The following is a 26712-nucleotide window of genomic DNA, read 5'->3' as shown; positions in this document are numbered from 1 at the left end:
CCACTGATTATTTTGTTCTCATTTACAGCCAGCCTACTCCCGGGTATTTCACCGACGATCAGACATTAGATTTCTTTCTACAGATACAGGATGGAGTTGGGATGAAAAAGGTAAAACTTTGGGACTCAAATCAATTGAAACATACATAAAGTATATATGTTGTGTCTAGCATATGTAAAAAGAACCTAAATTCCGGTCCCTTCCTTCAGAGAGCTCCAAGACTGGCTGATGGATAGATTGAAAACTCAGAATTCGGTGCTAAAATCTATAGCATTGGAAGCCTTTCTAGCTAACTTCCTTCCTGTACGTGAGTTCCCACTTCTGGATTCTTAACTCACAGTTAGGCAATAGGAACCTTCTAAAGTCTCTTGGTGGGGAAAGGCAAGCATAAATAAATTTAGTACTTTAGTACATATCTTCCCGATTTCAGAGAAGGCGGGATATCTGGGGTGGCTTGGTTGTTATAGAAGACTTAACAAAGGAGGGAAAGATGATGAGCCAGGACCTGGAAAGTTGAATCACATTTATGTGAGGAAGGGTGGTGGGGAAGGCATGTCAGGTTAGAAACACTGACACCAGGGGCCCGGAGACAGAATGGTCTGGCATGTTCCAAGGATACTGAATAGGTCTTTTTATGTGAGGTTGCATATTATGAGGATATAATGATTGGACAGACCATTTTCATTCTGATTACAGGGAGAATTAGTTTTTAAAATTTCTTTTTTATAATTGACCTAACTTTTCATTTCTCTTTACTGTAACATATGTATTTATATATTATGCACTCTTCCCTGTGAGCAAACCCAGCACTTAATCATCCCCTCTAATATCTGCCAAGTTCCGTGCCAGATGCACAGATGACGTCAGTGGAGGCATGGCAGTAATGAAGACGAGGCCCCGGTCTTGTGTAGTTCGTAGTCATTGGGGTGCCTGTATGCACACAGCCCTACCACATCATGGCGAGGGCCGTAAGGGAGGTCTGCACGATGCCATGTGGATGTGGGGGGCAGATAGAGTACAGGGAGTCAAGAGGTGCTTCATGTTGGTTGCAGGATTGATGTCCAAATCATGAAAGCAGAGAAGTGGTTTGCTGGGTTCATATATAAGGGTAGACCAAGGGGCATTTCCTCCAGGGAGATCACAGTGAGCTCAGCTGAAGAAGGAGAGCCCTGAGAAGCAGGGCTGCAGAATTTAGGGGACGAATTGGAGGCAGTTAGGGTTATTTGGTCGTGAGTGGAGGAGGGAGCCAATGATAGGAGCCTCACTTCAGGGAGCACTTCCAGCAGTGCTGTACGGAAAGGAAACAATGCCTGAATGTGTTTCAAAAGGATTTCAGGCAGAGATTGGAATTTTCATTGGCATTCCATCAGGATTAAGGGAGAAGGGTACATACGGCTGGATTAAGAGCTGAGATGCTGAGGGTTTGGACCTAGAATTTAATCCTGGCTCCTCTACTGATTAGTGACCTTGGGCCAATTACGTAATCTCACCCAACTGCAGATTCGGCATCACTTTATGAAGTGGGGGTATTGCCTATCTTCATAGGGTTATGATGACAGCTAAATAGTGTGTGTGACTGGATAAAGTTTTTAGTGTAATGTCTCAAGACTTCTCCTCAGACTACTGGAGAGAATCTGGAACTGCTGGCTTCGGGGAGTCTGTCTCTCCACGTGGTTCCGGGACCTTCTGTGAGGTAGAGTCCGAGCACAGACATAGACGGGCAGGACCGAGAGGCTGGAAGAATAGGGGAGTGATTGTTGACAGAGCTGAGGTCCTTCCATCTATCGAAGAACAGACACTGAGGAGAGGGGCCGTAAGGGCAGGGACTAGAGGCGCGTGAGGAGTTTCTTGTGGATTTTGGCTGAGAAGAGGCTCTAAAACTGAGGTATGAGAGGTATTTGGGGGGAGAAGGAGATAGAAGTGTGTCAGGGATTATGAGTTCAGGCCCCTTAATTGTCCTTTGAGGGATGCGGCCGAGGAATAAGCTTCCTCTTAGTTTCTGTGTTCTCCTGTTTAGATGTGCTCTTTTGAATTTGAGACCACCCTGGAGCTGAGCTGCACGTGACACCAAGGAGTCAAACCCAGAAAGCTTTTAGCACCGCGCACAGGACTTGCGTCCACTTAGTCATTATTCCCTGCAGTGGTGGCTGCAGCGGCGAGGGGAAGGAGCTGGGGGCGGGGGGGACCCCTCCCAAAGGCCGCCCTCTGTCCGAGCACTGTCACGGACTCTGAGCAGCCTGAGTCCTTCACTGCCCCCGAGCCTCCACCCTCTCAGCTGGAGAATGAGAGGTGGATCAGATGATTAAGGTCTCCTTCCCACTCGAGAATTCTATAGTCCTTTAAACTCTACAAAATGGGCACAATGGCCGCGGAAAACTGGGGCTTGGTCCCTAGGCCTTTAATGCTTTCCGAACACCCAGTTTGTTCACATGTAGTCAGCTCAGCCTGTTAATAACACGTGCTGTTTGGATCTGCGCGGGTTTTCATTGCTCTGTGTGTTTTCTCGGGCCGCTGCCCTCCTGAAGACGGGCTCTGCTCACGGGCTTCTCTTCTGCAGGTGATGGTGGTGGACGGGGACTCGGGCTCCGTTACCTGGAATTACCGCACTCCCTGCCGCATGAAGGAAACGCCAGCCACCTCGGCGGTTACTTCAGACCAGAAGTCTGTCTTCCTCTTCTGGGCCGAGGGGCTGTCCGCTGTATCCCTCAGTTCTGTGAGTGAGCCTGGGGGGCGGGGGGTCTCTGGTCACTTGGTGAAGGGACAGCTGCTCTGCTGGGCTGATTGGGCCTGTGGGGGCTGTGTGGAGCAGCCATTCTTCCAGGGGCGGGGGGAGTGGGGGATAGGGCGAACACAGCCGCCCTCGGGCAGGCAGGGCGGGACCCCGCTTCCTCCTGAGCCCCCGTGCCCTGGCCTTGCTGTCGGCCGGGCAGTGGCTGCCGACAGCGGGAGGTAGATAAAGGACAGGCCTTCTCAGTCCCAGCTGGTCCGTCTGTGCCACCGCCGAAGAGAACTGACTGACTGGTCTGGACTGGGCAGAGGAGGTCTCATGGCGGGTGAGGCTGGGCTTTGAGGTGAATAAACGGAGTCTGCAGAGACAGCGTGGGGCTGGGAGGGCGAGCAGTTGGATAGGATGACAAGGCCGAGGTGGAGAGTTCACCTGGGGGAAGTACGGCCGAGAAGGTCCCATGCCCAGGAGGCAGACTTTGGAGCGGCTTCGGGGCTACACAGCAGCGCTTCACGGGCGGGTGAGGCAGGGCACCGGCGATGTTAGGTGCCTGCGAGTCTTTGGTAAGACCCACCCTGAGCGAGTTCAGGGAAACACATCTTGACCAGCACCTACTCTGTGCCAGACGCCGTGTTCTCTGAGGGACCTAAGGATGGACTGGACAGAGTGCGGGTCCTCTAGAGGAGAAGGCAGATGGTCCCCGGATGGGGGGGGGGGCCCGGAAGCACGAGAGTCCTGAGTTCAGCAGCCGGGCCCTCTTGGACGAGCCACCTCACTTTTCTGAGCCTCGTGCCTTTATCTGTCAGTGAAGATGCTAATATGTTCCCTCCTTTGGAGGATCAGATTTGCTCAAAATCTCGGCTTGCATCCTAACTCGGTTCTGTCCTCACATGTGCCCACTGATAGTTTGCCTAACATTTTAACCTCCCGGTTTCTTCATTTAATAAAACCAGGGGATTGGAGCAGGTGACTCTCAAATGTAAGTGCCTGTAAATAACCACAAACCAAGAGGCATGTCCCAAACACTGTAATCGAAGCACAAATGAGAGGTTTAGGCGGAAGCACAAAAGGAGAGGGTATTAATTTTGTCTGGGGCAGTCGGAGAGCTGTTGGGGAAAGAGGTGGCATTTAGGTGTGGGAGCGAAGGCCGAGAGTTGTATGAATGCATGGCAGGGGCCTGCAGGGCTTGTTAGACAGCCTGAGGGGGAAACGGGTTGGCCGAGGTGAGACAGGGCATGGGTAATGGAGGTTCCGGAAGCCTGGGTGGGCAGGGACATAAGTGTAGGAAGAGGCTGGAAACGGCAGATTTGGACTAAATGGGGTAAAGCCTTGGTTTTCAGGCTAGGAACGTGGGCTCCCCTCCCCAGGCAGTGAGGAGGGAGTCTGGCTCTTTGCTTGTCACGTGGCCAGAGCCAGAGGCCGGTCCTGTCAGGCCTGGGCTCCTGAGCTGCGTGGAAAATGCCCTCTTCCGTGCGGGGGTGGGGGTGCGGCTGCAGGCCTCCTGCCTGTGGTTTTCCTCACGTATGGGCTTCCTATGCTTAGAGCATGGGGTTCCCCTTCCCCCACCCGCAGAGCCCCAGGGTGCTCCCAGGGGACGGCCAGTCACTCACTAGCCCGTCCGCGGTCTTCTCGTGCAGTGACGACCGCATGGCCACCCGTGTGCGAGAGCCGGAGGTCATCGCTGCGCAGAAGTCCCGCTGGTCAGGGAAGGTCCTGTGTGCGTCTCCTCTGCTGTGGGGACTTTGGAGACTGACACTTGGGCCTTGGAATTGTTTTTTTTTTTTTATAATGATTTGTTTCTTTGTAGTCGATGCTCTGTTTATTTCAGGAACTGAGAAGATTTTTGTGGATTTTGGCTCGACGCTTGTAATTGGCTCTAATATCCAAGGAGAGGAGATGTCTTTTCAAACATACATTTTGTCTCCACAAAGCCCCCCCGACTGCAGGAGATGAGCTGGTGTTGTTAATACTCCCACGGGCAGAAGACCGGGAGCCGCAGCGTCACATTTCTCTCCTGGGGCGTGCGCGCTTCCGTTCTTTTTTTCTCAGACAGAAGAGAGCATTTTCCAGCTCTAGTGGTCTGAAGAAATTAGTGGGTAGTCTGTTTTGAGCCCTTTGAAATATGTGGAGTTTTTATATGGGAGCTTTTCTCAAACACATGCTTGTAGTTGGGGTCAGTCATAGCATCTAAGAGGAATGAGTAATCACCACTGTCCCCTCTGCCCTTTTCATCTGAGGACCTCACATGTGGGAACATAGAGTGACCCGTGTTCTCCCTTTTTGCTTCTCATGGTCAGGACGCCATCCCGGGGACTGGGCCACCCGGCCTTCACCACCTCTACCTCCTGCACCCAGCATTCCCCTCTATTCTCCTCGATCTGGCCAATGCCACAGGCACAGTGACGGCTTCAGAGGGTAAGTCCCAGTGACGGCGGGGACTGGGTGCACAGTGAGGGGAGAAGATGTGCTGGCTGTGCGTGTGCGGGCACCGCTGTCTAACAACTAAGGGATGTGTGCTTCCACGTGACAGCTGAGCCACCCCCGTGCGTTTTCCCTGGCGTCCCTGGTGCCCAGAGCCGTGGCCAGAGTGCTCCCTCTGGGAGGAGCACCCAGCTCACAGGCTGAGCACCCAACTCTCTGAATAGGGCTAAAAGCCCAGGGCAGGTGCAGCCCCATGTCCCAGAGGTTCTCAGGGGTCGTGATTCACACAGCCACGCCTTAGGCAAACGCTCATTGAGCATCACCTGTATGTCAGGTGCTGTGCCAGGTGCTAGGAATACAAATAGGACTGGTTTCTTGACCCTCCAAGAGCTTAGGATTTAGCATCAACTGTGAGGGATATGAGGAGGAAGCACGTTGTCTCCAGGGCATTGGTTTAGGATCAGTGGGAGGCTTTCTTTCGACTAGTGCAGGTAAACGTGCCCACGGCGTAGACATGGCTGCCAAGAGAAAAATCAAAGGAAGAAAAAAAAATTGCCCGGAATCTGACCACTCATTATCACTATTCACATTTTGGAAGTATTCCTCAAGTTTATATGTGTATGTAAGCAATACTTTACATTAGAGTTTGGATCCTACATTAGAGTCCTGTAATTCAGGTGGGCAGAGCTCTGGAAACTCAGCCGCTGCTACCTCCTGGTCTGGAAGGGTCTGATGGTCTCCTCCCCAGAGATCCTTTGCCTCACTCTGGCCTGAGGGAGTCTGCAGTGCTTGCTGTGGGGAGGGAGACCAGACTGGCCCCTTTTCCTTTACTTCTTTCTGTGTTCTCTTACATTCACAGACTGGCTCACTATTTGCCTTGAAGTTAAAGCCAGTGCTTGTGACTTTCCATTACGATACATAGGGAAGCACACCTGATCTGGAACTTGCCAGCACACTGGCCCGCTGGCTTTGTGTGTGGTGGGGGGCCGGGGTGGCAGAGAATCCTGTGATTGGATCTAGATGAGCCATTTCTCAGTATTAGCATCAAATATTGTTCAGTGAGCACTAAATGATGGTAATAAAGAATCAGACCATTTTTATTATGACACCTGTTTTAAGCGTGAGGCTTAAATGAGCACCGGGGAGGCACATGGCTTCTGTGACCGTGTACTGACAGTCTGGGAATTCTGCTCAGAAGTTCTCATTTGTTGTGCTCACTTGTCTATCCAGTTGTCATCAGAGCTGGCATATCCTCATTTCCTGATTTGGGGCTTTCTTGGAAACAGCTTCAGAGAAGGAAAGGTCCAGAGACAGAGAGGAATGTGCTGGTTTGCCGGCCACCAGTCATTCCCCACTGTGCACCCACTGCCCAGCTCAGTGCCCTGCACTTATGAGGTGCTCAATAAACTGTGTGTACAAATTAATGAAGGAGTAAATGAATGAATGAATCAGGCTGCTGAACCAAGCCACTCTCCCGTTAGCAGAAGTTTTCGGTCTTTACGTTAATTGCTCTTGTTTTTGTCCTTCCTCAGTTGGAATTAACGACCTCTGGAAAGATGCCTTTTATGTTACCAGGACAACAGGGCCCAGCTCCGAAGGCCACCCAGCACCCCTGGTGGTCAGCAAGCTCAGTCTGCGGTGGGCGCTGATGGAAGGCCAGGTGGTGCGACTTGAGGATGCCACGCCCAAAATTGGCCGTGGCGAGCTGCGAAGATTCCTCTCGAGGATAAAGTTTGTTGATCTTCCCCACCAGGTGAATCGCTTCTGAAAGAAATATTTGGTTACCACTGAGGGATTGGGGTGAATACTACCAACTCCGACTTTGTTCTCTAGAAGGTAGGGAGAGTGGGAGCCTTCTGGGTATCAAGAACCAGTTGTTTTAGAGCAGTGCCATATTCTCAGGGTGCTTCATGACCATTCAGAAACAGTCCATTGTTTTTAGCTGGGAATGGGACCATGTCCCTTAAGGGACATTTGGAAATGTGGGGTCGTGGTTTCCATCGTCTCGGTGACTGAGCTGGGTGGATATTACTTGAATTTTCTGGGCTGGGGCTGGTGGCGCTGACATGATGCAGTGATGGTAACAGTTACCTGCTCCAGAGAATGCTAACCCCCCGCCCTCAAATACGGTGGTCTAGTTCAGGGTGCGAGAGTTTATCATGAAAAAGGGTAAAGTCTCTGGACCATTCTGGAAAGACTTATGAACTACTGGGGCTAGACAGAAATGTAGAGGAATAGCCTGATCTTTAGGTTTCCTCCAGTTCTCTACCATGAAAAAAATTAGTCTCTGATACTTGCATTCTTTCCCCTAGATATAGTCTGACGGAATCTTCAGTTTCAGAAGAAGTGAGCAGGGTGGTACCCTCTCTCTCCTGTCAGCGCAGAGTCAGTTCTTTGGAGAGAAGGGAGACTTCAGCCTCATTTTACCACGTCTGCGTGATGCAAAGCACTTTGGGAGGTGCATCAGAGTTCTTTGATGACGGCACCATCCATTTGGCTGGAGTATCTGACCTACGTTTTCAGTCCCTGCATTAACCCCTCTGGGCACTCTGTGGGTAGTTTGGAAATGTGAATCTTCCATGTTGTTTTTTGTATGTCTAATTTATAAAGTCTTACTGGGAAATTCCAGTGACGTTCTTCCCCAGAACATTTTGTTTTGCATTATGCCATGTGTGTATATGTATTAGTATTGTGACAAAATATTTTCTAAGTCTGTTTTAAGCTCCAGGGACATGGTTTCTTGTCCTTCTGAAATACATCTGGTATGTTTGGTCGTCTTGAGATGTCTGGTGCCCTGCCTCTGATGTTCAGGGCCACTTGTCATTTCCCTCTGTAATCTTTCACCACCTGTACCTTGGCTTCTTCCCTGCTCTAACAGCAGGAAGAAGACTGGCAGTGGGAGGCTGAGGTAGCCCATCCAGCACTTTCTATCGTACGCAGCCTCCCTCCTCACACTTTCCACCTCTATACACTTAGTTACCATAACCACCACCACATTCCTGTCAGAAGGGGAGCCAGAGAAGTAAGGTTAGGGACCCACCTCTAACAATGGTATCATGTGGTCCTGATTGTTCTGCCCTGACCATCATGACCTTTTCACGGCAGTCGCTTCCGGAGAGCTTGTGCATGTGTGGTCCTTATGCGTGTGAAGTCAGGAGCGATTGAGGCAGGTGGCCTTCCCCTGCCTCCTCTGCACTCTGCTTTCTTAGCATCTCCTCCTGGGCATCCTCCTTAGCGCCTCTCACTTGCCCTCTTCTATTCAGAGCTATTTTTTGCTTTGCTTGCATGAGAGCAAAGCTGTTTCTGGGTTTTTACTCTTGCTTGAGTCCAGTATGCTACCATTTTGCCTGCACATCTCCTTCCTCGTAGAGCCTTTGAAGCACTGTATTCTGGGGAAATGCCCATGTACATATTATAACTTTTATAATTAAGTTCTTAGGAATTATTTCCAGCGCTTATTTTTTCCTTTTTCTATAAATGTGTTTCTTCTATTAAGGTCTCTCCTAAACTTCTAGGTCATTATTTATATAGCAGAAAACCCCACGTTAGCCGGTGGGGAACTGCTTTTCTTCTTGAATAATTTTGATAGGTCATGCCCGAGTGCAACTCAGTTTCTGTCTTTGCTTGAGCTTGTGTCTGTTTAGCTTGTATGACTAAAGGAAGTCCAGAAACTTTAGAGATTACAGAAATTTAGGGGTCCCAGATTTGAAGGGATGGATATTGCTTGCCCACTGGTTGGCATTATGACAGAACACAAGTTTGGTAGCACTAGCAGATCGGCCTCCCAGGTTTCTGGGCACCCCCTGGCCGTAGCCCCTGAAAGCAAACCTGGTTTCAACACTTTGGGATTCATGTGTGGGTCCAGCTGATTGTAAACTTTAGGGAACAGTTAATTAGAGGATAACCCAAGAGGATGGGGACATTCTAGATTCACTGCTAGAGTCTGAACCTACTTGAGTAGAATAGCCTAGGATCTTTTGGCCTAGTAGAGAATTCTAAGGACTCATTTATAGTCAACCGGATACCTAAAACTTGGGTTGTGGTCCTGTGGCCTGGGCTGAGCCATCTATGCCTAAACCTCGTTCTCTCCCACGCTGAGCCTCTCTGGGAAGCCAGCCACTTTAGGTGGAGGAAAAAAAGGGAAGGCCATTTACTGAGGACCTGCTCTGGGGGAATCCTTTTCGGTAGAAGGTTGTGCTTATGCTGGGTGAGTCCCAGAACTATGTCAGCGGAAGCTAGGAAAGCATACGTCCCTAAGTTCTTTGTGGTGTGTTTAGAGACTAACTTAACGTAGGTTGTTTTGACTATAAGTTTGACTCTCTTTTTGCTAGACACAGGACAAGCTCTCCTCCCTCCCGCAGCCAGCACAGAGGGTAGAAGTGGTGGCCAAGGACTGAGGAAGCTTCCTCTGACCAGCATGGGTGCTGGTCTGTCAGATATGTCCCTACAGTTCCTTCTCGTTACAGGCACCCACCCAACCCGGCATCTAAGATAGGAAGAGCTCCTCCCTTCCCCCACTCCCAGCACGGGATGCCAGCAAGGCCAGTGTGACTGCCTCTTAGGGATAGTAGTGACTTCTGCAAATGCAAGGGCCTTCCTTCTTCCCAAGCTTTCCTCCTTGCTGTCCTTACAGCCCCTTCGGTCCTAGACAGCACCCACCCATCCCCCAGATGGCCTCTGCTCCCCCTTGGCAGTGCGGTATGCTGATACCAACCCCCTTGAATGTGAATTGCTACTTTTATTGCCCATACTACGGAAGAGCCAGCTGGTATATTGTCAGGAAGCACTATTTAAAATGTGAATCGTTGCAGAACAAATAAATACGATGTATAGGAAACACACTTGTGTGTTATCCTCATTCTTCTTAGCCATTGGAATGGTTTGTTTCCCCTTATGGAAAAGAGAAAGGGTAAGTCGGTGGATGAGTTGGGGATCCAGAGAGGAGTAAATGCCGCGGCCTTGGGGACATCTCCCTTACCGTAAATCCCACAATGAATAGCCTCAGTGGACCAATTTTGGAGGTGGGCCTGTCCCTGCATGCTGTGGGAGCCTTCTCGTGTATACTGGTCTCCTGGTGGTTTCTTAGGTTAGTACTTAATTAAGCTGTCATTGGATACCCTCCTACGTGGACGCAGGACACTGCAGCAGGCAGCGTGGAGGACATCTGCCCTACATGTCCGAGCTCCCGGAAGGGCCTTCGTCTTCCATTCTGAGACTTCCAGGAGAAATCAAGTGCACCATGGAAAGTTGAGCCGCAATCAACAACTGTTGAGTTGACCACCTCCACTTCTCCACATCCCTGGTAGATGAGCAAACTGATAGACCCCTAAAGGGCAGGGACTGTACTGCTTAGCCCAGAACCTGGCGCATAACAAGCAACCAGTATAGGAGAGGAGGTGATTCTGAATGGGGGAGGTAGGGAGATGGTGAAACGAGACATGCGATGGAGCTGGAAAGGAAAAGGGAGCGATGGCATCTGGGCACGCACCCCTCTGGACTTGTACTTTAGGAGACTCTTGTTCTTAACCTATGAAAACCATGTTCAAGAGACAGACGTTGGCTTAAGTACATGTTGATAATGAACATGTAAGGTTGGGTTCAGCCTGCCCTCTAAACCCCACTCACTACTCCTAGCAGGGTTCTTCCTCTGCGAGTGACCCAGCCGCCTCCTCCTCAAGCCCCTGGCTGGGTCCTTGTTGAAATCCCTTGTTGCGTAGCTCTGAGTAGAAGTCAACTCCTTCAGAGATGGAGCGGATGGGCTGATTGTGGTACTGCTGGTAGTCGGTGCAAGGACCCCCTGTGTGGGCTGCACAGAGCTGCTGAAGGAAGCATTGGTGGTGACGTGGCAGGCAAATCAGGTTTCCTTTGAAGCTCTTACTGTGCTTGCACTTGAACTCCAGCACCAGCTTGGTGTATGTGTTGAAGGTGGTGACAGCCGATGCCATGCAGCAGGTGAAGGACACCCAGGCCGTGCTAGGGGTGAACAGAAAAATTGGACAGTAAGACCCTGACCTCCTTACAGGTTTCAGAGAAAATACCACGATCTCTTCCTATTAGTAAACTAGGCCAATGCCCCTTAGGGTTTAGGGGCCTGAGTGTGTTCCCTTATGTAGGTCAAGAACCATGGGCAAGAGGCCTGAATTTGGTCTTAGTAGGATACTTTCTGAACGTTTTGTGGTCCAAGAGAATGACTCTTGTAGTCAGTAGTGTTAAAAGCCAGACGAGGAGTTTAAGAGATTCGTTTTCACTGGATTGATAGTTGTCAGCTCTGAGCTCCTTATTCCCAGTGTGCCTGTTTTGTATACATATGTAAACACACACGCATGCAAACACTCACACGCGCACACACACACACACACACACACACACAATTTTCTGGACTACTGTTTCCCAAGCTGGAGATACCCTTATAATCTCCCAAGATTCCAGAAACCTGTAGTTTAGCCATATAGAGTGGATGTAGCCCAATGAACCGCCTCCCGCCCCCACACATCCTGCCAAAGATTTTCCTTTGTTCAGATCAGACGCTGAGAGTGATCATTCCTCTTCCATCTTCCTTTGTTTTGAGGTTAGCATTCTTTGGGTTCACAAATTGAACCTTTGAGAGTCATTCAGGAAATACTCACTACAAATCTGGAGACATTATAGATTGTACTAGTAGAACTTGCCTATTATGAAAACAGTGTGGCTTTTGGCTTAAGGGAGTTTATAATGGATGGAAGAGAAGCCGGAGATTTAAGAGAAGCTAGATGGATTCAACAAGTAAAAAAAAACAAAAAAAAAACCCAACAACAACAAAAAAACCCAAACCGCCAGGGAACCATATCAAACACATTCCTAAAAACTTGGAAAGTCAACCCCTAAATCTCTCCCATGATTCTGGGAAGCCCAGGAAACAGGAAGTTGTGTGAGGTTAGTGAGCAGTTTCATGAGGTCAAGTCATGGTTAAAGCCAGGCCACCCCCTGGCACAGCGTGTTCTTATCTGCTGCCTCTGACAGACTCCATGGACTCAGGCTGGCGACACTTTTGATGGGAGTTTTGTAGTCTGAGCTCTGCAGCTGTTAATGCCAAGAATGGCTTAAAGATGGATGCAAGGTGCAAAACCATGTGTCTGGAAAATAAGCCCTGGTGGCTGGTGGATTAGCCCAAAGACACCTACATCAAATGACACGTTTTCCCTCATGAGAAAAGGGGATAGGACCTCCTAACAGACAAGGATAGGCTTCCTTCTTGCCTCCCTGAGCCCAGCACAGTGTCTTTTCAGCACAATCAGAGTACTTCACACTTAGCCTAGACAGGAGTGCAACTCCAAGCTAGTACCCACGCAGTGGAGAGAGCATGTTCCTCAAGGGAGAATGTGAGGAACTCTCAAAGGGGATATTTACTTTGAATGTGTTTATTTTGTCATGGTGGCTGCCTCTCTTCAAGAGAAATTGAAAACAACTGGCCCCTTAATTCTTTACGGGTTCGGGAATGACCAACAGGGGAGGTTTTCTTTCTCACACAATTTGGTGGAGTAAGAGTGGAAGTAGGAAGAAGTTACTCTTCATTAGGGGAGAAGAATCAACCATTCACAGGTGATGGGATTTCAACCAAACCCCAAGGCTAACTCTTCGTTGCTCTGTCCTCCAATACCTGAAGTCACAAAATATACAAAACACAGAGCATCGCTTCCATGAGCCACACAAAACCAGTCTTACTTCCCAAGGCAACATCAGAAAAACTGATGTATCATCAGAAAAACTGGACAAAACAAGCCAGAAAGAATCCTCTCCGTAGCTCCCCAGGAGGCGAGGAAAGAACAGGTGTGACACCATGGGCCAGCCTGCTGGTCCACAGACCCCTGGGATGAGGGATGAAGACAGGAGGACACCAAGCAAGCATCTACTTGAGGGCGGAACATCTAATGCAAGTTGGCTGGAGAAGGGCTAAAAGGCTCAGGAGACGGGTAAGCACTTACTAGAAGGCCCAGCCATAATTCCAAGCGTGTGGCCTCCAGTCTTCTGGACCGAGGTTGGCAGTTGCCTGGAAGACTTGTGAATACATCATATGGGCCACCATCCCCAGAAGGCCTACAGAGGGGACAGGAAGGCAGCGCCTTTAGAGATCCAGACACTGGCATCGCCATCTACAGGGAATAGGAGTTTGGAGCAACTGCCTCGTTTTGCATCAGGTGAGCCTCAGTTGAGAAGTTCCATTACCCAGCTGCCATCACATTTCCGGGGAGACTCCTCTGCAATGGGGGCTTCTCCTCGAATGCATAACTTTGCAACAGGCTGCCCCAGGCTGTAGGAGTATGGGAAAGGTTTTTGAGCCAATGGTGTACTTGGGGCTTTTGTTTCTTCCTACCCAGGCCCTGTATGTGAGCTCTGCATCTCTTTCTCTTACTTCATCCAACAGTGTTGAAAAGCTGTGTATATGTACAACTGAAAAGTAAATCAAACCATATTTCACACACTGAGAAAGCTTGCAAGTAAAAAGAACCTAGAGGTAAATCATTTTGCAAAGCACATACTGCTCTATTACAAAATTTCATTCCAATGTAAACATGCCTGTAACGTGTCTCCTATGTCCATTCTTTTTTTTTTTTTTTTTTTAAATGTTTATTTTTGAGAGAGAGAGAGGGAGACAGACAGAACATGAGCAGGGAAGGGGCAGAGAGAGGGAGACACAGAATGTGAAGCAGCCTCTAGGCTCTGAGCCATCAGCACAGAGCCTGATGTGGGCTCGAACTCATGAATCATGAGATCATGCCCTGAACCGAAGTCGGAAGCTTAACCGAGCCACCCACGCACCCCATCCTATGTCCATTCTTTTTTTTTAAATTTTTTTTAATGTTTTATTTATTTCTAGGAGAGAGAGAGAGACAGCGTGAGCAGGGGAGGGTCAGAGAGAGAGGGAGTCACAGACTGAAACAGGCTCCAGGCTCTGAGCCGGCAGTCAGCACAGAGCCCGACGCGGGGCCCGAACCCACGAACCGCGAGATCATGACCTAAGCGAAAGTCGGACGCTTAACCGACTAAGCCACCCAGGCGCCCCCCTGTGTCCATTCTTTATACCACCTGTGGGTGCCCCCTTCCTGCCCTCCCGACAGACACACATGCCCTCCAGGGGTGCCTCAAAGGCGGCCATGACATGCACCCCCTCCAGCCCAGGAGGCACGCACCGGACAGGACCGAGGAAATTGCGGCGAAGGCGCTCAGCTTGAGCCCACAGCCCGGGTTCCCAGTGAACAGCAGGTCCATTAGTAGCAGGAGGAAGCTGACGAATTCGAGTCCGAGGGAAGAGAACTGGGCTCCCGTTGATAGCCATAGGATCCCTGTCAGAAACCAGAGGAAGAGCAGCCCTCACCCAGGCAGTTAAATACCTCAGCCGGGTACAAATGATGACCGTCAGAAGGGAAAACCCCGCAGAGTCAGAGAAAGGCAGAACGAGAGACAGAGCTGGCACCTGCTTGGGAACTTCCTCTAATCTGGGTCCTTTGCTGTCAGCCCCTCCGCTCACTGCCTGGTATACAATATACCAAGCAAGCAAACTTGATGGGCTGTAAACACCGTTAGAGAGATTCCAGAAGAAATCATCTAATTGTCAAAAAATCTTCCAGGGGCGTGGCTGATATGGATCGTTTTTGTCTCTCTCTTTCCCTTATTGAATTTGGAACCATCAATTATGTTTCTTTCTCCACCCCCCCTTTCCCTTTTTCACTCTGTTCTATTAAAATATATATAAAGAAAAATACATGTTATCTATTGGAGGGGAAAAAAACCCTCTAAGCTTTTCAACATGGTTACTAGGCAACAAGAGGCAGTTAGAGCTGTTGGTTGGAAGCAGTTTTTCTATTCGTGAACTGTATTTGTTCTGGCTGTTCCTTTTTTGCATCCTTGCACAGGAATGAGAGGCAGCTCTGGAAGGAATGTGTGTCACCCTGTGGGGCTCAGAAGAAGAGAAAAGGAGATCACAGTAGTTGGGCCGGAGAGGCCCAGGTCAATGGCAACTAAGTTTGTTATCAAACCCACATACTTGCCACATGCCCCCAGGGAGGGTGGGGGAGGAAAGCCTTCTCCATCAACCGCTTCCCTCCAAATCGGAGAGTGGGGTGACATGAGCCTTGCAACGTGGTAAACTCCAGTAGTCCTTTCTCACCTCTCTCGGTTGGTGGTGTGAGTTCAATGGAACTTCGGCACCTCTCCCCTGCAACACAGATGAGGCCTCACTTCAGGGAGGGAGGAAAACCTCGCCCCCGTCTCCCACCTGGCGCAGCTCCATCCGTTCAGACCAGTGCCTGCCGCGTGGACAGTAGGCAGGCGATGACATGGGCTAGAATTACTCAGGATTAATTTCTCCCCACGCCCCCGCCCCGATTCCTGACAGTGAAGAAGAGAACTTTGCTGAGAAGGCTTCCGCAGGGAAAGGTCCTCATTTCTCACGCCAGGAAGGGTTAACAATCCCAGTTAACCAGTGCCACTTGCGGCCCGCTGCGCCCCTGGAACGATTGTTTCCAGGACTGGGGTTGGAGCAGTGCTAAGTGGCACGTTCATCCTAAATTTAAATATACACGTATTTATACTTCTCTTCCATCGCCTTTTTCCCTTAGCCCAAATCGGGAGAAATAGCATGTGGTTCATTGGACACACTTCTGGGCTTTAGAGAGACTTCACTACCAAGCGACCTCTGTATGCTTTGAGCAGGGGGGAGGGAGGTGTCCTTCGGCCAACTGCTCCTAACCGAGAACCCCGAGTGAAGGAAAGCACAGTGAATGGCACTGCTCTGCCAGTATGCGCTGAATGGCAGGAGACCTGGGTGGGTCAAGGGCACCTCCTTGGGCTTCACTTCCCTGACCTTGTAAATTATAACGATAATACTTAGCAGGAGAAAACCCTTTGGGTGGGGTGGGGGAGGAAGGGGCTTTACAGGTAATCTACTCTGATCCTTTCACCTCAAAGCCTGCAGAGAGGAAGCTGCTCATGTAAGTTCACAGCTAGCCAGAGCCAGGGCTTTTTCTAGAATCATCTCCTCTCCTCCCTTGGTCTCCAAATGGCAATCCTAACTTACCAGAGTGGGAATTCTCATGATGTTGCAAGTCTAAATGAAACCCTCTAAGGGTAAGGCTATTTTAAACCAGCAGGTCTACTAGACAGTCAGGAGGGGAAAAGCCAGGAGGGCCTTTCAGCCCTACTAAAGGGAGGCGCTGAGTGGCTTATTTGCTTATTTGGTTAAGCGTCAGTGCTCATGTGCTCATGTGCGCTCGCTCTGTCTCAAAAATAAATAAATTAAAAAAAAAAAAAAAAGAGTCCAAGGGAGAAAGGACACAATACAGAGATGGGAGATGCGGACCCAGGGGGTGAGGCCCGGCGGGGTATGGCGAGCGCTACTTCCCACTGCTGCTTTGCCTGTGGACAGTCCCCTGGGTGAGGAGCCCACCTGGGTCTTCCACGCTTTCCTCACAGGATAGCCACATGCCACTCCGGAAGGTATGGAAGGTGAAGCGGTCATCCCCAGCCTCCCGGCGGTATTGCACCACCTCCTGGGATGATGTGTTGCTGGTGCTGCTCCCAGCCAAGGGCACCGGCACGCCAAAGCATTTGGTTGCCAGACCTTCTCCGCACACGGGCTTGGGCACCTTCTGTGTGCCCACAAACCAGTAGTTGCTGAGCACGGATGTTGTGGAGAGGCCGAGTGATAGCATGTTGAGGATGGCAGATAGGAAAGTCCGTTGGCCAGAGAAGCCCTTCGGGAGTTCCATCTGTAACAGACCAACAAGGGGCAGAACCTGATTGCGGAGCCTTCTTGGAGACCTGGACAGGGCGCCTAATCCTGAGGCTCGCGGGGCTCAAGCCACGCCCCTCCACGGTGCGGGGCACAGCCAGCCCTGGGGGCTCAGGAGTGGCTGGGAGTGGGCACCACAGCGATGCTGTTTGTTTGAGCTGGACCTTTTTATACTAAAATGTTTATTGAGGATGATCTGAATAAGTATCAGGTAATAACCTCAGCCAGAATGTGATTAAGCCACGGAGCTAGTATACATCAAGCTGAGTAAAAGACGTGTGGTCACTCTAATACACTTGCTGATAATTATTTTTGATTTTGCCTTCATTGAAAGGTTGTAGCACTGACGGGCTGAGGGATTTGATATTGTAACCACCCAAATTTTTGGTGCCCTCTTCTCTGGATTACAGAGTAAAGGGGGGTAGGTCCTATCAATAAATATTAAACTGGATCACCCCAGTCGGAAGGTGAGAAACAAGGATGAGGGTCTTCAGGATTAAAGAAGGCAGCGGACCAGCTGCGACGTGGGGTCGTTGAAACCTTGGGAGAGGAGATGGGGCTATAGGTTCTGAGAGAGGGGTGATCTGGGTCCAGCTTTCACACGCTGCCACGGAGATGACAGAATCTCAGATGGGAGGTATCTGTGTGGTGCCTGCGGAGACTGGACACCAAATGCCATGGTCACGGAGCCCCAGGAAGGGTGCCCTTGGCCACTGGAGAGGATCTGGAGGGGCATCTCCACGGCTTGATGCGGCAGTGGTGACTGACTCACAGTGGGGACAGTGTGTGGCAGCAGAGAGATCTGTGGCCCATGTGGCTCTGGCCGGAGCCCCTGACCTCTTCCTCATTTTTAGCCTAAGAGGAGACCCAGCTGAAAAATGACAAGTATTAGATATTTCAACCTTGATGAGCAGTGGCTTGGAGCCAGACTGAACTTTAGAAAAATAAAGAAATCTGACAGGTCTTGCACTTTGTGTTTTGAAGCAGTTTATACGGTTACATTAATACATGCGGAACGGAAAAGAAGCCCATATTTAGTCGCTGACAGACGCTTCTTAAAGTAAACCATCTTGAGCTTTCCGGGGAATCTCTCATCTCAGAATTAATCAGCCCTAAATCTCCTTAGCTTAAGAAACGTAAATAAAACCATAGCTAAATGGGACAGGCTCATAAATCTGCCTCATCATCTCCAGCTTAGCATTTTCTACATTTAACAGAGAAGTTTATCTTCGAAATATAACAGTTGTTATATGTTCTTCAGAATTTCCAGGGACTAAAACAGTGCATACCACAGACGAAGTACAGATGATTTATGGCAATAAGAAATATACAAGGTTCATATGCATATAAAAATCAATACATAAGATATATTCTAAAATAACTTCTGGAAAGCAATCTGCTAATATGACTTTTTTTTTTTTTAAGCACTCAACAAATTAAATCCACCAAGAATGGTCGGTCTGTGCAAGACTGTGGGTGACCTTGGTAAAGACTGAAAACCACAGCATCCGGAACGAAGAAAGATCTTGTATTACCAGGTATCAAAGTCACATATTGCCTCTGTCCTCCCAAAAGAATGTTTTCATCTTGTTTTTAGTTCTGAAATCCTATTGGTTTAGTCCCTGTTCTGTTATTCTACATTATTCTTTCTAATTATTTTCACATCCATTCCTTGAACAGGCAATGGACTTCCAGGTGAAACATCCTCATTAATCATTCTGTGTAAAGACTGCACTAATGATTTGAGCAATTCTATATTTTCAACAACTTTATTTTCAACCTAATATGGTTTGGAAATTTGTCCACTATCACATTCGATTTCTTTCCTCTACCCTCAATCCATTTCAAGTTACACATATTTGTAAGTTATTCTGCAGATTATTGACAGGTAAGAATAATGAATCCCACACCATGGTATAGCCACTTTGCAGCACCAAGGTGATAACGAATCTAAGGAAGAAGAGATCTGAGAGACAAAGGATGAAGAAAAGCTTGGAGTAATGCTCAACGAGGCTGCTTCTATGAGTGTGCAACCAAGGACGAACACAAGGAGCCTCATTCAAGAATTATCTTGATCATTGAATGGGACTTTTTGCCTTTTTAAGAATTATCTTCAACACTTACAGTACGGTGCCCTTCATCCTGTATTTTACTTCTCCTTCTAAACATGTCCTTTTCTCTCCAGGATTCAGATACTTCTTGCATTGGAAGACCAAGTCTAATTTTGCAATGGTCTCTCTGAGGTCATCATGAAGAAGTAGCGGCCACAAGAAACTTTTATCATTGCATATAGTGAAAAGTCCTATGCCAAGGTGACTCTTTGCTCTTGAGAAAAGGGACAGAGAGTGGCTTCCCTTGAAACTCTCTGGCTCAGCGCATAGGAGCCAACATGTCACTAATTCTTCCACCGACAGAGGTTAACAGAAAAACTCAGAATTAACATAGACAACAAATTGATGAGACACACTATGGAATGTATGTTCTGAGCCATAAGAGCAGGAAGCTGGGTTACCTTGGCCATGGTCAGTGTCTTGCTGCTTGTCTGAAGGACCACGGATGCCATCTGTGCCCCAAATCCCTTTGGTTTAATGTTGACAGAATGAAACTGCCTTCCCACCCTCCCGCCTCCCTTCCCCTCCCTCCTCCTTCTACCTCTTATTTTTTTGGAGTGCCTCATGATTAAACACTGCCTTGCAGTGAACTTGGGCGTTTAATAATTGACAGTGCAATCATGACCCAGCTGTTCTGGAAGATTACACAGGAGAGCCTGCCAACAGGGATCCGGGATTAAGCACAAAGAAGCAAGGACCTGCCTTCGCAGAGGGAAGTTTCTTTAAAAAGTAAGTGAGGATCCAGTTTCCATCTGGCTGCCATTCCCTAGGTAGCTGGTGGGACTGGACTGGGCTTGATTTCAATGGGAGACACAGAAAATATTACAGGTCACCATTACTACAAAAGCTCCCATCCCCTTGCGTAGGGCTTTCCATCCCTTTAATGAGCTCTATTACCTGCAGTGTCAGGCCTCATAGACCCACGGGTATGAAAGATCTTCCCTGTGTCACGGGCGGCCAGTTGGCATCATTAGTGAGGATTATTAACGGCCCACACAGGGCGCTGAGATAGTGCACTGGATGGGGTTGGGGGCAAAGCTGCAGATGGGATAATGATCTGGAGAGAAATGACTGCCAAGGTCAGCCATTTCTGTTTACCATTTCTACATCTGTTTATGCTTTGTCTGTTTACCATTTCTCTCCCAATCATCAGGCAGAGGAATGAAAATCTTCATTTTTTTAAAAGGGGTTCTAAAACTTTAAAAAGTCACTTGACAAATGATGAAGGGGTGGATTGCCTATCTTCTTGCAGCCAATCACCTAAAAACCAGGAAATCTTTCCGTGCGCGAAAATTGTACCAATTAATTGGGACGACAAGAGCGAAACACGTTCTGCTGCTGCTTTCGATTCTCCGAATACCCCAGGCCCCGCACTTCCGTCCTGTGTGCCTTTGCAGGTGTCGTGCTTCTACCTGGAATGTCTTCATTCTCTTTTTACCTGGCGACCTGCCTCTTATCAAGATCAGTGCTGAAGTCACTCATTCTTGGAAAATGTTTCTGTTCTCTCAAAGCACAGACCTCTCCTCTCTGACCTTCCACACTGCACGCCTCTCGTGATGCTTTCTATGGCCCATGATTGCTGGCTTGATTGTACAGTCCTCAAAGGCCACTCCTTTTCTTTTTTTTTTCTTTTTTTTTTTTTTTTTGAGAGAGAGAGAGAGGAGCATGGGGGGGGGGGGCAGAGAGAGAGGGAGACACAGAATCTGAAGCAGGCTCCAGGCTCCGAGCTGTCAGTCAGCACAGAGATCAACGCAGGGCTCGAACCCATCCAACCACGAAATTATGACCTGAGCCGAAGTCAGAGGCTTAACCGGCTGAGCCACGCAGGCGCCCCACAAAGGCCACTCCTTTATTGGAGAGCAGTGGTTCTCAGTTCTGATGGAGCATCAGAACAACCTTGGAAATGGAAAGATATCAGGTTCCTGGGCCCCATCCTGAGATTGCACAGTAGGGCTGAGGTCCAGGAACCTCCAATTTTAGAAAGCTCTTCATACATACCCAGGGATGGGCTTCCGGTTTCTGGCTCCACATAAAAGGAGCTTGGAAGTTATCATGTCAACCTTACAACGAACAAAAGGCCGAACAGACTGGAAAGTCTACAGCCGGGGAATGAATGTACCGTAAAGTAATACCCGTTTGATTCATTTTGGGGCTTAGGTTTAATGAACCCCTTTGCATTCTGCCCTGGCCCTCCCCGACTTCTTCCAGATTTGCCACCAACCAAGTCGCAGTTTTCCTCTTCTGTATTTGTGCAGTCAGTCTGGGGAATCAAAGGCAGGTTCCCCTCGGGACTGAATGAGTCCAGATTGTAGCCTGATTGAGCCTCTCCGGATCTTGCTTCCTGCTCTTCTAGGACTGATGTAACAAGCACATTTGACACGCATGCACTTATGCCCGGGCGTGATTCCCCGGTTCACCCAAAGGACCCTTTATTCACTGTGGCAAGAGCTCCCTCTCCTTTGGGAGAAGGGAGGAGGAATTTTGTGGTCACTTTTCATGTTTCTTCTTCTTTCTTTTACAGCTTTTGGCCTGACGCTGGGTGGCGCTGTCTCCTCATACTTTTCCGCTTCCGCCCCGAGCTCCAGTCCTCCGGAGCGGGAGCCGGTGGTGGCTCCTCCCTGTTGGATGGCTTTTTTTTTTCTTCTTCTTCTTCTTGTCTTGGCCTCCTCCCTCCTCACTAATCTATAGAATGCCCTGTGTCAGCCTTTTGGAATTCAGGGCTCAGAACGAATTCTGGGAGCCCACAGCTGCTCCCTCGAGGACCGCTTGCAGGATTATTTCCTGTAGCACATTTTTTTGTGGCCAGTTCCAGTTTCAGTGACTCAATAGATCCTCAAATACTTCCCAGGGGAAATACAACCCCACAGTATCAGAAAATAGAGGTCGCCAATGTTTCCTGATGAGTTTTGTGCACATTCTTCTTTACTGAATCGTATCCCCGTTCCTTTTTCCACCCCAGAACAGTGAACAATTCTTTCCCCCCCTCCCCCCGCTCTGTGCTTACACCCTTCAAATACTTGCAGGCACTTCTCATATCCAGCTTGAGTCACTGTTTGGCACCGTCCGAGGTCTTTGGTTTTTATTGCCTCTGCTCAGAGACCGCACCCCCTCTGCCTTCAGAGCCTGAAATGTGCCTTCTCCAAGGAAGAGGGGATGGGAGTGGCACAAGCTTGAGGTTATGTGAGGAGGCCCAGAGGTAGATTGAGCGAAGCCAGAGACACTTTGGCTTTGAGGGTCTCTCGCTTACTCGGGCCCCTTCCAAGACCGTTACACACTTGTCATTTTGTACGATTTTTCTTAAAGAGAGCCTCCAAAGTTCCATTATTTTAGGCCTCCCCAAAGCCTGAATCTACCCCTTAGGAGGCTGGCTTTTTGCATGGCTGGGCTGGCTGCTATCTGTGATCCATCTCGACACCCTCCCTCCCCGAGGACCCTGTGCCATGATGTCTAATTTCCCCTTTTTGATGGAACATGAGTTGCTCTGCCTGGCAGCCCACTCACTTCCTTTCATTATAATTTAGGCATGTTAATATATTTTTCTTCTTCTCTTTCCTCTCTCAGAACAGAAAAAAGTCATTGCTAGTCAATGCAACATGACTATAATTAGGTTGGGCCCAGAAGCTATGACTCAGGGCAGACACAAAGATTCCATGTCCCAAAACAGTATTTAACTTCGGTATGTTGGACTGTTACCATGTCAGGACGATCCCCATGGGGGTGTATATGTGATTCAGCATTTGTGACATCACAAAGCCAAGAGTTGGGACTAACCTATCCTCGCTGAGGTCCTCAGTCCCCGGTCCCCGCACTGTACACAACCATATTAAGTATACACAAAGGGAAACAATGGTTTGGGGGACACCCCCACAAACTCTGTAAACAGGAATCCAACTTACTCCTTTGTGAATACACCGTCCATTAGAAATGATTAAAACAATGGATAAGAACGCCGAGCCAGAGAAAGCTGCATAGCATATCGCTTGCCTGAGGCAAAGCCCAGTGGCAAATCCCATTTTGTCTGCCCCCCCTACCCCCCATTATCGATAGCGGCATCTTCTCCCAAGATAGGTTCCTCTGCCCTCCTTGGTAGTAGTATCTCGGTCCTTTGCCCAGGAGTCAGATATCTGAGCCAGGCCGCATTAACTACTCCCTTGCTGTTACTCAGCAGACAAAAAGGTAGAGTGGAATGTAAAGTGTTTCTGGCTCCCATCTACCTGCCCCCCCCCCCCCTTCTTTGTTCCTGCATGCTCTACTGTGTGCCTCCTCTCAGGCAGCTCATAACATGCTCGCCTGACTTTCAGTTGCTGGAGACAGGAGCAGCTAGCTGTGTTTTATTCATTGTTGATCCACAGAGCCCAGCACTTTCTAACATCCAGGAATGAATGAATGAGGTTTGTAATGGAAACCAGGCTCAGAATACAATGAGGAAGCCTATGAGGGAAGAGGAGATGTGAATAAAGGAAAGTGTCCCAAAGAGTCTTCTGTTGTTAAGGGACACTGGGATCCTCCTGATTCCCATACAGAAGAACAGTGAGAAGGTAGAAGGTCCACAGGCCCACAGACACACCCTGTGACTTTCTACACGGATACACCCATAGTTACATCGATCAGATCCTCTGCCAGTACATTTCCTCCCACCTGTGGAAACATTCCTGCTTTTTGATGAGCAAAGCCCAGAAAACAGCAATGATCTCATGAACGAGTATTATCTTTAGTCCACAGATACCAGGGGAGAAACAGATTGCTTAAAAGCCAGTGACGGACTGGAAATGCCCTGTCCTTTCCCAAGCTCCGTGATTCCCTAGTGATTGGGACCCATTTGGACGACATATCTTGCACCATCTGAGACTTCACAGCTCCGCCGTTTTTAGTTCACCGGCTCTCGTTTGGCTCAATCGCTGACGAAACAAGGAAGGGCTTCGCACAGGACATTTGATCTGCCTCCCAGCCCAGAAGGGAAGAGTAATGCCACCAAGATGCGCATGCTGAGTGTCCAAAATATTAACCTATGTAACTAAACTGCAAGTGTTTAACGTCCACATGGCCCCAGAACGGGGGCGTGTGGGACAAAAACGACTCCTTTCTTTCTAACATGGGTGCCCAGCTCGGTTCTGGGAACACTTCTACTTAGGTTCAGTGGGAAGGGCCCAAGAAAAGCATTTTGGGGCCTCTCGTCTTTGTGGCCTTTCCCTTTCCGCTGTTGGGTGGAATTGTTAGAGGGCTTTTGCTAATGCAGTCATTTCCAGGAGAGGAAGCGGCCTTTCTTCCATGCCCTGAGCAGCCGGAGTGAATCAGACGGGCAGCCGCATCTGCACATCCTGTGGAGCAATCGCTCACGCGGGCGACCGAGCCCTGGCGCTGCTGGGGCTGGGGGCTCAGGGGGGCCGCGGGCGCAGCGGGGCGNGAGGGTCGGGGGGTTCGGGCTGCGAGGAGCCCAGAGTCCGGCGCCTCCCAGCCCCCGCCCTCCCCTAAAGGTGCAGGTGCCCGGCTGCCGTTCTGAGGTAGCGCTGTGTCTGCCTCACTCCGCGGGCGCGCGAGGGGAGCTTGGAGACCGCGACGCCTCCGCCGCTCTGGGTTCTCGTCGCCGCTCCACCGCGCCTGCACTCACGACTTTGGCCAAGTTACATAACCTACCTGAGTGGTTCCCAAGTAACTCAGGAGAGCCGCGCTGTGAAGCCCCAGGGGCAGGGTGGAGGTGTGGAGGGAGGGGACGGGAACCGACCGCCTGCGGACGCCTGGCTCGGCTCCGCGCAGACACCCTCCTTTACCCTAACAGTTCTGGAGGGAGCGTTTGACTTGCTCCAGGCCGCAACGCTGGCATCAACGCCGGCATCAGTACTCAGAGCCTCTTGTTTCATCCCCAGGCTACCCCTCTGTGAAGGGGAGGCGCACACGCTTTAATAAAACACACGGATTCCACGACAGATTATGGAAACTCACACAGAAGGATGCGATCGATGGACTGTGTTATACTTCAGAGATACACTGATACCCTCTCCCATACTCCCTCTGTCTCCTAAATCAAGAATCAATAAAATTGACCATGCCTGGCTTTTTCTGTTTTGTTCTTACCCATTTCTGTGGGTTTTCCTATTTAGGATCTATTCATTTTGGGTTGCTATCCTTTCTTTTGAGAGCCCTAATATCCAGCCACTGAAGGGCACTCCATTCTGCTCTGTGTGCGTGCAAGCGGGTGTGGGTTTCGTTTGTCTGGCGAATTGGAAGCTTCATTTTTCTCTCCCGAGAAAGGCAAGGAGTGTGAGAATGAACCACATTTGCTTTCTTAGTAACCCTCTGGGCTGAAAGTTGGCAGTTCCCAGCTATCTCAGATGGGAGGGAAGACATTTCCAGATGTGAGTTCTCCTAAACGAGCCAAGACATCGTTTGCTGACTGTGAGGGTCTTTCTGGATCTGGAAGGATCCCCGCGGATTCTCCCAGGTTCCCTGAGACCAGAAAGAGCCCAACTAAGGTTGTGCTCCCCTTAGTTCCAGAAGATTCCAGGTCAGAGCTCACTACCAGCAGGACCATGGGGATGCCTCACCTTTCTCTGGCAGAGAACTTACTCTCTGCTCTTTCAGTTCAGTTCTGTGTTGCCTCTGCTACGAGGAACTGGATTTTGGCAGTGGGAATCACACAGATGGGAGGGGGTAAAGGAGAACTAGAGGGTTCTAAGCAGTCCTGGGAGCAGCGAGGAAAAGTAAGATGAAGAGCCAGAGAAGGAGGGAAGGAAGTGTAGTGGAAGAAGAGGAAAAAAACAAAGGCCCAGGTATGGACATCGCCAGGTTTATCGATGAAAATGGGACTGGTGTAACACATTTCGATTCTGTTTCGTACAGCCCTACGGTGTGTTCTCAAGCTCCTTACCGTGAGCGTGTGAAACAAGGCAGTGAATTTTTATAAGCTGTATTACAAATCCACCATGAAGGGTATGATGNGACGGGGGTGGGGGGGGGTTGTATGGAATTGTTGAATGACTGTACGTTAACGAACTGGGTTTAAATAAAAGTGAAAAAAAAAAGCTGGTACCTACCTTCTGGGTGAGGCAAACATTTTGAGTCAGTGGCGAGGGTTTGCTCATTCACTTTGACGCTCTGAGGCAAAGGTGTTTCAGCTTCTCTTCTGCTCAGTTGCACGGAATGAGTTTCTGGTGTGAAGATGAATCAGGTCCCCTCTTGCCAGCAGAGGGGGGAGGTGGTGTGAGGTGGGCCAGAGGAGATGGGAAGGACAGCCTGCGGCCCAGGGTGGGTGGGGCTGGCTGACACAAGAGGTTTTCTCTGTGACATCACAGTGGCAGGTAGGGACCTCTCTGCCGCCCACCCCCCGCCTCCTTGCCACCCCCAGAAGGATGGGGGCCACTCTGGGGTACGTACCAGGGGCCTGGATGTCTTCTGAGTCTTCCAAACCAGAGCTCTGTTCCTGGACAGAAGAACCTCCCCCCATCCCCGGCTCCCTCCACCCCTTCCCTGCCCGGGATCCTTGTAAACTAGCAGAGTCTGAAGGTCTGGGATAACTCCCACATGTTGCTGACCACACTGAGTCGTGAGGCTCTAGACCAGTGCTGTCAAAGGGAAATACAATATGAGCCATAGATGTAATTTAAAATTTTCTAGTAGCCACATTTTAAAAAGTAAAATGGACACACATGTTGCAAGGCAACAATGATACCTTACGGGCTGGTATCATCGGA

General features: G+C 49.5%; 2 protein-coding genes across 4 annotated transcripts in view; one reads left to right on the top strand and one right to left on the bottom strand.

The window, feature by feature from the left end:
• FAM234B (family with sequence similarity 234 member B) overlaps positions 1–9987 on the top strand; it is a 35148-nt gene extending 25161 nt beyond the window's left edge. The window contains exons 9-13 of the mRNA XM_077756443.1: positions 29–110; positions 2558–2713; positions 5023–5140; positions 6679–6899; positions 7459–9987. Coding sequence (XP_077612569.1) covers positions 29–110; positions 2558–2713; positions 5023–5140; positions 6679–6899; positions 7459–7464 — 583 coding nt within the window. The 3' untranslated portion in view covers positions 7465–9987. The remainder of the gene's footprint in view (positions 1–28; positions 111–2557; positions 2714–5022; positions 5141–6678; positions 6900–7458) is intronic.
• Positions 9988–10702: 715 nt separating this feature from the next.
• GSG1 (germ cell associated 1) lies at positions 10703–26273 on the bottom strand. 3 transcript variants are annotated; one of them, XM_077756447.1, is made up of 7 exons: positions 26056–26273; positions 16569–16890; positions 15168–15338; positions 14314–14466; positions 13349–13433; positions 13108–13219; positions 10944–11119 (listed from the first exon to the last, which is right to left on the bottom strand). In XM_077756447.1, the coding sequence occupies exons 1-7, from the start codon at positions 26101–26103 to the stop codon at positions 11021–11023; spliced, it is 990 nt and encodes a 329-aa protein (XP_077612573.1). In that variant the 5' UTR covers positions 26104–26273; the 3' UTR covers positions 10944–11020. The 3 variants fall into 3 exon arrangements, with proteins under 3 accessions (XP_077612570.1, XP_077612571.1, XP_077612573.1); XM_077756444.1 differs by lacking the exon at positions 13349–13433 and having other exon boundaries at positions 10703–11119; positions 26056–26271; XM_077756445.1 differs by lacking the exon at positions 13349–13433 and having other exon boundaries at positions 10703–11119; positions 15291–15338; positions 26056–26271.
• Between the last annotated feature and the right edge of the window lie 439 nt (positions 26274–26712).

Source organism: Crocuta crocuta, unplaced genomic scaffold (assembly GCF_008692635.1).
Source record: "Crocuta crocuta isolate KB4526 unplaced genomic scaffold, BGI_CrCroc_1.0 scaffold262, whole genome shotgun sequence".
NCBI lineage: Eukaryota > Metazoa > Chordata > Mammalia > Carnivora > Hyaenidae > Crocuta > Crocuta crocuta.
Note: the sequence above shows the minus strand (reverse complement) of the source record. Positions and strands in the feature narration are given on the sequence as shown.